This window comes from Heterocephalus glaber, unplaced genomic scaffold, assembly GCF_053883595.1.
Source record: "Heterocephalus glaber isolate CG9 unplaced genomic scaffold, H.glaber_assembly_v1.0 deba00001509, whole genome shotgun sequence".
Taxonomy (NCBI): Eukaryota; Metazoa; Chordata; class Mammalia; order Rodentia; family Bathyergidae; genus Heterocephalus; species Heterocephalus glaber.
In genome coordinates this window covers 45,825,732-45,838,605 of record NW_028258325.1, presented here as the reverse complement: position 1 = coordinate 45,838,605, position 12,874 = coordinate 45,825,732, and the positions used below count along the sequence as shown (strand labels likewise).

The window sequence follows — 12,874 nt, the reverse complement described above, 5'->3', positions numbered from 1 at the left end:
TGAAACATTCAATATGTGAAATTATCACCTTCCTTATCTTTGAAATATTCAAAAATATTTATCTTTATTATTGTTCTCTTTCCCTAGAGCTACTGTTTTTCAAAAAATATAAAGAGAAAAACACCTATTTTCATATTTCCCATATTTTAGTGCATTCTCCAATACTGTCTTATTTATTTATTATTATTATTTTTTACTTAAATTCTTTTATTGGTACATTTTAGGTATATAGTACGTTAACATTTATCTTTGGGTGCTTGTACCCGTACATGACGTATCTTAGTTCTTATTTTTTCCCCATTACCTGTGCACCCTTCACCCCCTGCACCCTTCCCTATTTACATACTTAGTTTCCATTTTTTTTTCTTTTCTCATAATTTTTCCTTTCCATTCTTTCCTTTCCCCATCTCCTCCCACCACCCCTACCCCGGAAACTGGATAAAGATGATGTGGTTTTTTTATAAAATGGAGTACTACTCAGCCATAAAAAATGAGAAACTAGAGTCATTTATAGCTAAATGGATGCATATTGAGGCCATACTCTTAAGTGAAATAAATAAGACACACATGTGTAAATACCGAATGGTTTCTCTAGTGTGAGAAACTGATAGTGTAAATAAGGACTAAAAGGATTAATAACTAATAACTGATACTTTGAAATATCTTCATTACTTTTTAAGTTTCAGTTTAAATGTCACTTTCTGCAAAAAATCTTTCCAGATTCTGCAATCTAATTTAGGTCTTCTGCATTCTTTCAGTCTTCTGAACCATTCCTGTACATTTTTCATTAACACTTATCATAAATGAGATTTAAAAGTTCGCTAAACATTCAGTGCCCAGTGTGATACTTAGTAAACCACTAGTTTCCCGAACATTTATTGGCTGACCAACCTACTTAAACAAAAACTCTTAATTCTTCTCTAAATATATCTTGTATAGATATTTATATCAATGTTAATGTATAATGTTTAACTCCCCTTCACCATTCCATTATTCCCAAAACACAAGCATAAGCATATGTATATACAGTGCTGAAGGCGACAAGGACAGGAACTATCTTCTCTTAGTATTCCATGACTCAGTCATAGCACTCAGCATTAGACTGAATTTGATTTCAGTCAGAAAATAATGAAATAAACCATTTACTAGGAACCCTTTTACTGCACCTTTATACAAATTATCTCATTTAATCTTCACAAGTAAGTTATAGCTACATACTTTCTCCCTTTGCAAATGATGAAACAGGCTTACACAAAGTTAGGCAGTTTCTCCTAGGTTACAAAGTCTGTTTGTAGAACTGAACTTGTATAAGGCCCACAACTACAAAGCACTTTCTACTTCACTATCCTCAAAACTCACAGTGGGAACCACAGTGGGTATATGGGAAAAGGAGATAGGGTCCTCCCAACACAGATGTGAATCAACAAGATTTTATTGATAAAGATTCCTGACATTAAAGATGCTAGTTTGGGGCCGGGGATTTAGCTCAGTGGTTCCAGCACCTGCCTTGAAAGCACAAGGTCCAGAGTTCGATCCCTGGTACCAAAATAAAATAAAATAAAATAAAAATGCCAGTTTTTTTCTGGGACAGGGATTTAGCTTAGTGGCACCGAGCCTACCTCGCAAGCGCAAGTTCCTGAGTTGATCCCCAATATAGGAGTAGGGGTGGTGGCAGGTTTTTCTGAGTTATTACAATTCCAAGAAGCTGTGCATAACAATCTGCCATAAAATAGGTTGAAGACTCAAAGCCAGTACCAAATTCAGCTTGAGAGAAGTCTTTGTTGTTTATTCACAAAGTCCGCCTCATGTGTTTAAAATGCCTAATTTTAGGTAGGTAATGTATTTCTTAGTTTCCAGAACTCACAATTGTTTTACATCACATCCTTTTCACTCATGTACTTATCCACTATTTCCCACCATGCCTGCAACTTATTCTTGGGGTTCTAAAAATATTCTAAACTCCTTGACTTGTTGAACTCCAGAAAATGAATTCTTTGTCTATGCCTGGTACTGTAACATTTCAAGAAAGTAAGTTGATGGGGAGAAAAGATGTCTCCTAATTGCACCCGTATCTAACCAATATCTCTCACTTGCCTTTCTGTTGTGAATCTATAACAAGCAACTGAATCAAATATTTAGGGCAAAAGCTTTGAGATTTTCATCTATTCAATGCTCTTAATTAAACTGATCAACAATTTTGTGGGAGACTCTCTTACATAATGAAAACAATCAACTCAACTTATTTTCCCTAAGTCCTAAGAATATATAAAACATAAGAACAACTCAGGGGCCTGGGGATTTAGCTCAGTGGTTTCGCTGCCTGCTGTGCAAGCACAAGGACCCGAGTTCGATCCCCGGTACCAAAAAAAAAAACCAACTCGGTAACACATAAACTAACTTGCACTGTGTTTTCTCACAGTTTATTTTGCTTATAATAGGTAACAGCATGGTGTTTAACAACTATAAAGCAAATTTTAGCCATTAACCAATGAAATCAAAAGGCAAAGACTATCAGATGACAATAAACTATTTGACAATGGACACAGAAAAAGATGTTAGAAAATGATATTTTGAATTTTTATGACTTTCCCCCCAACTTCCCTAGTTTTACCTAGTGTGTCAACAATATTAGGGCCATGTAAGCCTTTAGGACTTCTACAGCTCCAAAAGTTAAGAAAGAAGAGAAAAAAATCTAAAAAATTCAAATGATGCTTATAAAATACGGCAAATAATTAAGACTTAGAAACAAGATTTTAATTTCTCATGAATCATGATCAACTTTAAAAATATATGCAATGGGAGACCCAAATGATATATAGGCCTACAGGTATAGCTGAGGGGCAGAGCACTTACTTGCCTAGCACGCACAAGGCTCTGGGTTTGATCCTCAGCACCATAAAACAAAGCAAAACAAGAGGAGGAGGAGGAGAAGGCAGTGGCAGTGGCGGGAGCAGAAATAGTAGACGATGAAAGGAGAAGGAGAAGGAAGAAAAGAACAAGCGGAATAAAAAGAAAAGGATATATACAAAGTAAGTATCTCTGTCACTCTTTTTTTTGGAGATGGGGTCTTGCTAAGTTGCCCAGTTGGGCCTCAAACTTTCAATCTTCCTGCTTCAGCTTCCCAAGCAGCTGGGACTATAAGACGTCTGACTCTCAAGGTGAACATCTTTAGTCTATCAACTTGGAAATATAGTTGTAACACATAGAAAAATCTGCACATCATCTGTTTCCAATTTCTACCATTTCTCACAAAATAGTTAATAGGAAAGGTGCCTGGTCAGTAGAATGTGACATGCCTTTCTGACTGGTCTAACCAATGCCAGAGTGACATGAAGCCTGCCACGTAGACACAGCCATTCTGCTACCACAGAAACAATGTAGGTGATACATAAAGACAATTCTAGAAAGAGAGGAAATGTCCAGCAGCATAAACCCCTGGGTTCTGGTTTCCAGAAACCATGAATGAGCTAGTCAACTTTTCCTTAATTTTTAGCAATCAGTATGTTACTTTTTTGTTAAGTAGTTCTCCTAATTAACACAGAGTTCCTGCAGCACACGTCACAGAAGAAAACAAATCAAAATCAGAACTTTTAAAAAGCACATATAAACTGGTTAGATTTAATACAATAAAACAGTAAAGTTTCATAATACTTTCTTATCAATTCTTACAAAAGGACCTTACCTTTTCTGGTGTTTTAAATACTGGAATTTTTTCATGTGCACAGTAATTTATAGAGCAAGATCTTCTCTGTATTATATGTTGGAGTCTTTCTAGCTCTTTTTTATAATAATCTCGTTCTTCTTCTATACCTTTGAGAAATGTATCTAAACGAGAAGGTAACTTGTCTCGACGTTTTATCCCATGTTCTAGCCTCATCCTCTCAACTTCCAAAGTAAGTTCTCTTTCTGCAATTTAAAGTAGTTAAACCATAAAACAATGTTCCATCTACAATGTGAATTAGCCAAATAAATAATGTAAGTAACTTTTAGAAAGCATGCTACTAGAAATCATGAGCTTTTTTGTAGCATTTTTAATACAAAACAGTTCATGATTTTAAATATCAGATATAACAAAAACAGGTAAATACTGATAGAAGAGAAACAAAAAAGCAAAATATTAAAGTTGAAACAAAGTGTAATAAGACAAAGTCCCCTTGTTTTGTCTTATCATAGTATGAGTACCATTTAGTATAACAAAATGAAACAATAAATTTTTACATTGTACTTTCTAGGCATGTGAAAATGAACTAAAAAATAATATCTGCAACTAATTATAATATGAGCAAATTTAACATTAAGCTTGAATTTAATATAATATATACATATATAAACAAAGAGATCAAAATAACTCAAGTCTTTCTCCAAATAAGCACAATTATTAGCTTTTACCATACAAATCACCTTTTCATGAGTCACAAGTAACTAAATACAGTACTGGCAATTTCATAAAGTTCAATCTAATTTAATGGATACTCATTAGAACTCTCAGGCATGGAAGGATTTTTCATGATGCGTTCTGATTCACTCCCATCTCTTGCATCATTCACCAGATATGTATTTAGTATTTACTATATGGCAAATACTAGCTAAGGATTCAAGCATAAAAACCATAGCCACAATCAATTTTGCTAACGGAAGTAGGCTAAAAGCTACAAATGAATAGTGTGTAATGCAAGATGGAAGATGAACTGGGAAATTCACCCCAAAAAGGAATAACCAAAGAGGTAAGAAGTAGGAGAGTGAGAAAGAAGGAGCAATTAATGATAATTGCTAAGAAATCAAACTAATGAATGAAAAATGTCCATTAGAGTTAGCATAATGGATTTGAATAACGACCTTAACAAGAGTAGGTGTTTGGGGTTTTTTTTTTGTATTTTTTTGTTTGTTTGTGGTGGTACTGGGGAATGAATCCAGGGCCTTTGCACTAAGTTATATCCCCAGCCCTTTAATTTTGAGATGGGTACTCAGTCCCAAAATTAGTACTAAGTCACTAAGTTGTCTAGGCTGGACTCAAACTTGTAACCCTTCTGCTTCAGCTTCCCAGGCTGTTGGGAATACAGGGTTCCATGAGCCCCAATGCCCAGCTAACAAGAGCAGTTCTGTGGATGAGGTGAGGACAGAAATCAATTTGAGTGGATTGTGGAGCTAAGGGGTAGTGGGTGGTCAAACACAAACAGCCAAGCATGGACTTTATGTGACAGGATTGCATTTCCTTAAAAGAGTCTATACTTTAATTTTGTACTATTTCAGAACAGTCATCATCTTAGTTTTAATTGTATTTTCTAAGAACTACTTCTATTGCAAAGGATTACCTGCAAAGTATGACTTGAAGAATTAGTTGTATTGTAAAATATTCATGCAAGGTTCCCTGTACCAACCAGTCAAGAATAGAAAAGAACTCTTAAGATCCTTGAGGGAGAAAGATTTCTACTATCTCTAAAAGTATAGTGTCTAATATGGCTGCTGGTTCATAGTAAACACTCAACACATTTATTGAATGAATGAAAGATCATCTACCAAGAAAACTAATCGAGCAAATCACAATCACTTAAGTTATTAACATTTTATATCTTACCTGTAACTGCAAAACTTTCAATTTTTTTGCTAAGTCTTTGGTTTTCTTGTTCAAGCTGATGAACAACAGTTTCCAGGTCTGATTTTAGAAGGAGTTCATCACTCAGTCTCTCCTTTTCTTTATGGCATAAGTCTAACTCCTGAAAATTGTAATACTATAATTAAGATTTCTAGTAACTTTCTAAAATGTTACAGCACTTCATTTTTTTTTTTTTTAATGGTGCTAAGGATTGAACCTAGGGCCTCAAGCATGCTTGCTTGGCAAGTACTCCACCGAGCCACATTCTCATCCTTTTTTATTTTTATTTTGAGACAGAGTCTCACTAAGTTGCCCATGCTGGCCTTGAACTTTGATTCCTCTTCCTCAGACTTCCGAGTAGGTGGGATTACAGGCATGTGCCACCAACCCTGGGCTTTAAAATAGACTATTTTTATAAGCACATTTATATAATAATAATTCACACAAATATATATGAGTACACACATTTTAATTAATCCAATAAAAGTTTCAACTGGAGGCAATTATCAATGGAGGTTAAAAGCTCCATAAAAATCCAAATAGCAACAGTGCTCCTTTGAGAATGGTGGAATTATGAGATTTTACTTTCCTTTTATTTATTTAGCATAATGTCCCACTTTTTTTCCTAAATGAGTATGTACTTGAGCAATAAAAAATTTAAGGCTTATGTTTAAAGGAGGGGAATGGTAAGATACAGCAGCCACTGTGTTTATGCATACAAAAATCAACAAGTATTTGAGCACCTACTATGTACCACCAGCTTATCACCATACGGTTTCCTTTTTAACTGACTCATGTCATCAGAACATTGCAGCTAGACTGTATAGAGTATACATAATGAAAACACATGAAAATTAGTATCTGTCTTAGTTCCTAATCTTAAAGTCCAATTTAATAGGCTATTGAAAACAATAACAAAAAACCTCAGTCTTCTAGGTGACCACCCAGTTTCAAACTGTCAGCAAGATGTTCTTTCTGCTAGTGCTGGACCCAATGCTGTATTTAAGTTTCTGCTGGGATTACTGTTTTCCTTATTAGAAGGCTACAACAACAAGCAATATGACTTAGCAAAATGCTTTGCATTACACCAAAGTTATCAAAAGAGGACTGCTTGGGGCTGGGGATTTAGCTCAGTGGTTCCACCGCCTGCCTTGCAAGCACAAGGCCCCGAGTTCAATTCCCAGTACCAAAAAAAAAAAAAAAGAAAAGAAGATTGCTTCTTTTTAATAATAATCAGCAAAAATATGAAGCAATTACCAATTTCTGATTTTAACATTAGTAAATTAACAAATCATAAAGTATTTAAATAATGTTAAATTCCTAAGGGGTTTTTAAAGTTTGAATTTCACTTGCAAACCTACTACTATATCAAAGATTAAAGAATTATAAAAATACGAAACTGCCTATCCATACAGTGGAATACAAGCTATAAAAAGGAAAGAATTATGTATAAATGCTACAATGTACATGAACCCTGAAAACATGCTAAGACAAAGAAGCCAGACACAAGGGGCCACACATTGCATGATTTCATTTATATGGAATAGTCAGAATAGACAAACATTATAAACTGGAAGTAGATGAATGGTTTTCAGGGGAGCAGAGGAGAATGGGGAGTGGCTGCTAAAGGGAATGAGGTTTCTTTTTAAAGTGATGAAAATGTTCTGGGTTTAGATGGTAGTGGTTGCACGACTGTGTGACTACTAAAAACACTGTAAAAAGAGTGAATAGGATATGTAAACTATATCTCAATAAAAATACTTATGTAAAATAAAGCACCAAAATTTTACTAAAAATGCCATTATTACAATATGGCATCAAAAGCTATACTTTCAGGAATCATTTCTATAGATGGTTACAATAGGCATCAACTTACCAGTTGAAGTTTTGTCATTGTTTCTTCAAGATTCCGCATTTCACAGAGGTTTCTTTTGATCTCTTTCTAGGAATAAAAAGCCTATTAGGTAAACATCTAGACGTCTAAGAATACTTATCACTATGCCACTGCCACTATGTAATAATTCTCCCAGTGGTTCATGCTTTCTCTTACTAGTAAGATCTGAGGCTTTAGCTCTACTGCTCAGTTTCAGTGAAGGTACAAAACTCAGGATTTTCTCTGTAATTGTTTGGTATACTGAATGCTTACAGGGACCTATTTGTAACATCTGAAAGAAAAGGGACCTTGAGAATCTCTTTTTTGCCTGTATTCTGGTAGGACTTTCATTAGGCCTTGAATTTCAGGATATATTTTATGGTACTATCATTTCCTAATTTTAGATCTTACTTGCTTGCTCCCCACTTGCTTTTACCAATCCAGATCCTCTGTATTGCAACTGAAAGAGTAGAATGCCGAAATGAAAATATTATGGCCCAACAAGAATCTCCTGTTAAGCCAAGCTGTCATTTCTGAGCACTGTCCATGGGCCACAAAAGGCCATGTTCAGCATATTGCAAGAAGATGCTCAACCCAGAAGATGCAAAAGGAGGTCAAAAGAGAGAGGGATAAGTGTTGGCATGGAAGTAAAAATACAAATGCATAAGCAAAACTGTATTAATTATATCCTTTCTCCATATTCCTTTAGATGTCTAGTGTTTCTTGAGGTTCAATATAAATTTTAGAACTTTATTTTGTTCTTTTGCTTTGGAAAATGAGATTATGTCTTAATTTTCTTTTTGGATTTTTATTGTTAGCATATACAATCATACCTGATTTTTGTGTGTTGATTTTGTAACCTGCAACTTTGCTGAATTCATTTACTAGTTCTATTTTTTGGGGGGTACAGTCTTTAGGATTTCCACATGTTAAGATCATGCATTCTGTGACCAGAGATAATTCTACTCTTCACTTGCAATTTGCATGCTTTTCATTTCTTTTTCTTGCCTAATTTTTCTGGCTAGAACATCTAGTATTATGTTGAATAGATATGATGAAAGTATTCTCTTGGTTTTAGAAGAAAAGTTTCAGTTTTTCAACTACAAGGATCACATTTGCTGTGGGCTTTTCACAAATGATTTTTATTAAATTGAGGTAGTTTCCTTCTGTTCTACTAGTTAGTAGTGGTGACACTTTAAAAACAACTCCTTTTAGAGCAGCAGGCTCCAAACTGCTTTATATCTACTCCTGACATGAAGCCTTTCCAAGAATTATATAAAGCAATGGTATGCACACATAATTTCAAGGAATCAATACCCAGATCCTTAATATGCATATAGACTTTCAGACAAATGACATACGTAAGAACTTGCTTATGGTCGGTCTAAATATCATGTAACTTTCTCATCCTTACTCTCCCTTTCACAACTGCCTTTCTTACCCTATTCCAAGGCTTACATCTCACTCATGTCACAGTGGTACACTGTTTCAAGATATACTTTGGGAGCACCAGATAAAAAGATAATGTGAAATGCTGGGGCTGGCTAGAACCTGTACATAAGACACTATTTTCTTCCATTACATTTCACTGAGGGATGTATTGCCAATAATATATTTTACTCTTTAAATATTTACTAACATTGTGGTACATATGTCACTTTGATCCACTGGTCACTATTGTAATAACATTATTCAGAGGATAATGTCAACACTTTGAACCTTACAGTCACAGGAAATTTTTTCATTTCATATATTTTTTATTCTATTCAGGTATGACAAACTGATTATAAAAAGACACTCATATGTTAAAACAGGATAAAACTTTGCAAAGATTTAAAAGAGAAAGTCATTTAGATTTCACTGGCTACATTTAGGAGAATCATGAGATTAGTTTTAAGAGGTCAAAATTTATGATAGGGGCCAGGGATTTAGCTCAGTGGTTCTGCCGCCTGCCTGCAAGTGCAAGGACCCAAGTTCAATCCCCAGTACCAAAAAAAAAAAAATTATGATAGACTAGAAATTTTATCCTTTGCAACTTCAAGATGAAAAATGTTAGCTCCTAACATACAAATGTGTAACATATACTTTTAAAACACTTTTGAAAGATTCTTGAACAAAAAATTTCAGGGCAAGCTTTATAGGCTCTCTCACAATGCAGAGTTAAAAGAGAAATTTTGAAGAAAATGGGACAGAGTTAGGAGCTCTATCCAAGAATAGGTGTGCTTTTGAAAAACTCTAGACTACAACAAACGCAATTGTTTAGAGGGTACAAACAACCCTTAAGAAATCTTGAATTGCCAAAGGAAAACAACACATATAAAAAATAAATAAAAAACCTGGATATGGATATCAAAAGGACCAAACTTCATTGTGTCCTGGAAGAATCAATGACCACTCACACAACTAGACAGATTACCTTTGCTTCCCCAAGTTCTTTATCAGCAGTCTCAAGCACTTCTTCTTTATGTCTTTCTAGTTGCTGTGCTAACTGGTCTATTTCAGTTAGTTCTTGGCAGAGTTTTTCATTTTTGTTACTTAAATTAACTACTTCAGTTGCCACTGTTTCCTTGGTTTCCATAAGCTCTTGAAGATGCTTCTCCAGGTCTTTATTGGCTTGCTGAAGAAAGTCAACCTAAATTGAATTTGTAACTATAAAGTATATGAATTGGAAAATTATGAACTATAAAAATATTTCAAAAATTTGTAATTTTAGAAGATAATGAAATTAAACTTCAGCTGTTTTATATTTATAAACTTAAATACTGATTTTATTTGCACAACTGACAATATATGCCTTAATGAAAATATATATTCACTGGTTTTGGTTTTCAAGCACAGAAGGAAAGAGTAAGAAAGAAATCTGTGACTTTTTTTCCCCAACACAGTACCTAAAAATATGACAAGGATATCACAATGATGATATTAAACTGTGCTGTTTAAAATATAGTAGCCAGGGCCGGGGATTTAGCTCAGTGGTTTTGCTGCCTGCTTTGCAAGCACAAGGACCCGAGTTCGATTCCTGGTACCCCCCCCCCCAAATAAAATAAAATATAGTAGCCACTATCATCTACATGTGGCTACTGGGCACTTGAAATCCAGCTAATCCCAAACGAGATGCTCTAACAAATGTAAATTATACACAATATTTCAAAGTCCTGATTAAGGAAAAAAGAATAAAAAGATTACACACTGAAATGAGATTCTGGATATACTACAGTAAATACATTATTAGAATTAAATGCACCTCTTTACTATTTTTTAAATGGCTAGCTGAAAATTTTAAATCATATATTTGGCTCACATCACATTTCTATTGGACAACACAGTCTTAGTGCTCACTGTACTCTGCTTACAGTTGAGGCAGTGCTGACATATCTAACTGTCTAAAGGTCAAGTGTCATACAGTGTAGAACTCTCATGCTCTTTCAACCTTAGGTCAAATGCATGGCGTGGGTAAATAAAAGTTTCAGGTTTATAACATATATATTCCCATACAATTTGTATATGTAAATAATATATAATTTGTTTATATATTAAAAACCGCCTTTTAGTATTACAAAATAAACTGTTAGAGTTTTAAAGAACCAAACTGAAGGCCACACTGTGCCCACAGCTTATTATAAATAATTTTTAACATTATGGTGTGTCTTAATGGCTGCCTCACTAAATACTCTTTAAGAACAAGATTCTTCAATAGTTGCACCCTATTTCTAGATACTTGGGCTCTACCAATTTTTTTCCCACTGTAAATAATACCTTAGTGGACAGCCTTGTCACTTTCACAAACCCAGAGACCATTATAAACACCTAGGGTTTTATATACACAGTGACATAATGGTAAGAGCCATTACCTGCACATTTAAATGAGCAATCAGCTTTTCATTGGTTTTATTTCTAGTCTCCAGAGACAGGACATCCGGGGAGCGGCCACCATCCAAAGCAACTGACAGTCGCTCTATTTCTCGTTCTCGTAGCTCAATCTGCAGACATAAAGTCATGCTATCACTTTTTTTTTTTTGGTACCGGGGATCGAACTTGGGACCTTGTGCTTGCAAGACAGGCGGCGGTACCACTGATCTAAATCCCTGGCCCCCATCCCTTTTAAAATATCTGGTTCTGAACCAAATGATTAACACTGAACATTTACTTGGACATGTTTTTGTTATGTCTCACAATGTATACAAGAGATTAACATTCACATTTGTGTTCATATGTATAATACATATATGTAGAGCAAAAGGAAGTAATTCAGAAAATGTAAACCTAAGAATCATCAATATCACTCCATAAGTATTTTCCTTCTATTTTAATTTTGGGTTTTTCCCCCTCCTCTAAGAATGAACAATTGATATATATAAAAAGAAATGTGGGGGCCGGGGGTTTAGCTCAGTGGTTTTGCCTCCTGCTGCACCAGCCTTGCGCATAAAATAAAAAATAAAAAGAAATATGTCAGCAGATTGTATACATGTTCAAGTATTGGAAGTGAGTCTGAACTACTTCAGTGCCTGGTAGAATGAATGTGCAATAAATGTAAAACACAAAGAAAACTGAGTTGTTGCTACCAACTCTCAGTATTAAAAAAGACAGACAACTGGGATCAATTTAATCATCTATTATTTAGAAAACAACAGGTAATCCGGGGCAAGCTTTGGTTTTCTTAAAGCAAAGGAAGAAAGAAGAAAAAAAAAAGAAAAACCCAAACATTCAATTCAACAAGTAACTCTCGAGCATAAAACTAGGTATACAAAGATGAATAAAACATGGTCTCTCTTGCTTTCAGGAACACATACCTTTTTACAGGGAAACTAGTAAGCCAATTAACTACTGTATTACCTGGTATTCAATGACAGAATAAAGGAAATAGGTATTTGGCACCAAACTAGCTAACAGATTTAGTTGGCATGGTATATGTGTGTTTGTGGAAATTATCAGACCTTATCAAATAAATAAGTGGGATATTCCAGGCAGAGACACAAAAGTATATGTGCTGCCGAAGCGAGCACCAGAGACACAAAAGTAAAAAGCAATGTGGTACTTCTGAGGCACTAGAATTGGCTCAGCGTGACTGGATTGTAAGACACAAGGGAACTCGTGGTTGGAGGTGAATCTGAAGATTTAGGCCTTGGACAGGAAGAACAACCAACCCCTTACCTATTAGGAGAGCCTGAGTATAAATACTACTAATTTTAAAGGTAAAAATAGAAAGTTTATTTTCTCAGGTGGCATCCCGAGAATGGAAGATATTATAAATTGTTATTATGTTTGGTTCTGGGATTGAATCCAGGGCTTTAGCCATGATAACCATGCAATCTATCCCTGAGCTATGCCCTAGTAGTGCAAAATTCAGAATATGTGCCAAGAAAAACAAAATAAACTCAAGCAAAAGAAGAATAATAGTAATAACTAAG

General features: G+C 34.8%; 1 protein-coding gene across 10 annotated transcripts in view; it reads right to left on the bottom strand.

Moving 5' to 3' along the window:
* The window catches only part of Cep135 (centrosomal protein 135), a 113,861-nt gene that overhangs the window by 63,249 nt on the left and 37,738 nt on the right, over positions 1-12,874 (bottom strand). For all 10 annotated transcript variants that reach the window (XM_087187679.1, XM_087187681.1, XM_087187683.1 and 7 more), the window contains exons 7-11: positions 11,318-11,446; positions 9,883-10,098; positions 7,470-7,535; positions 5,576-5,714; positions 3,683-3,906 (exon numbers count right to left, since the gene is read on the bottom strand). In XM_087187679.1, the coding sequence (XP_087043805.1) occupies positions 3,683-3,906; positions 5,576-5,714; positions 7,470-7,535; positions 9,883-10,098; positions 11,318-11,446 (774 nt within the window). The remainder of the gene's footprint in view (positions 1-3,682; positions 3,907-5,575; positions 5,715-7,469; positions 7,536-9,882; positions 10,099-11,317; positions 11,447-12,874) is intronic.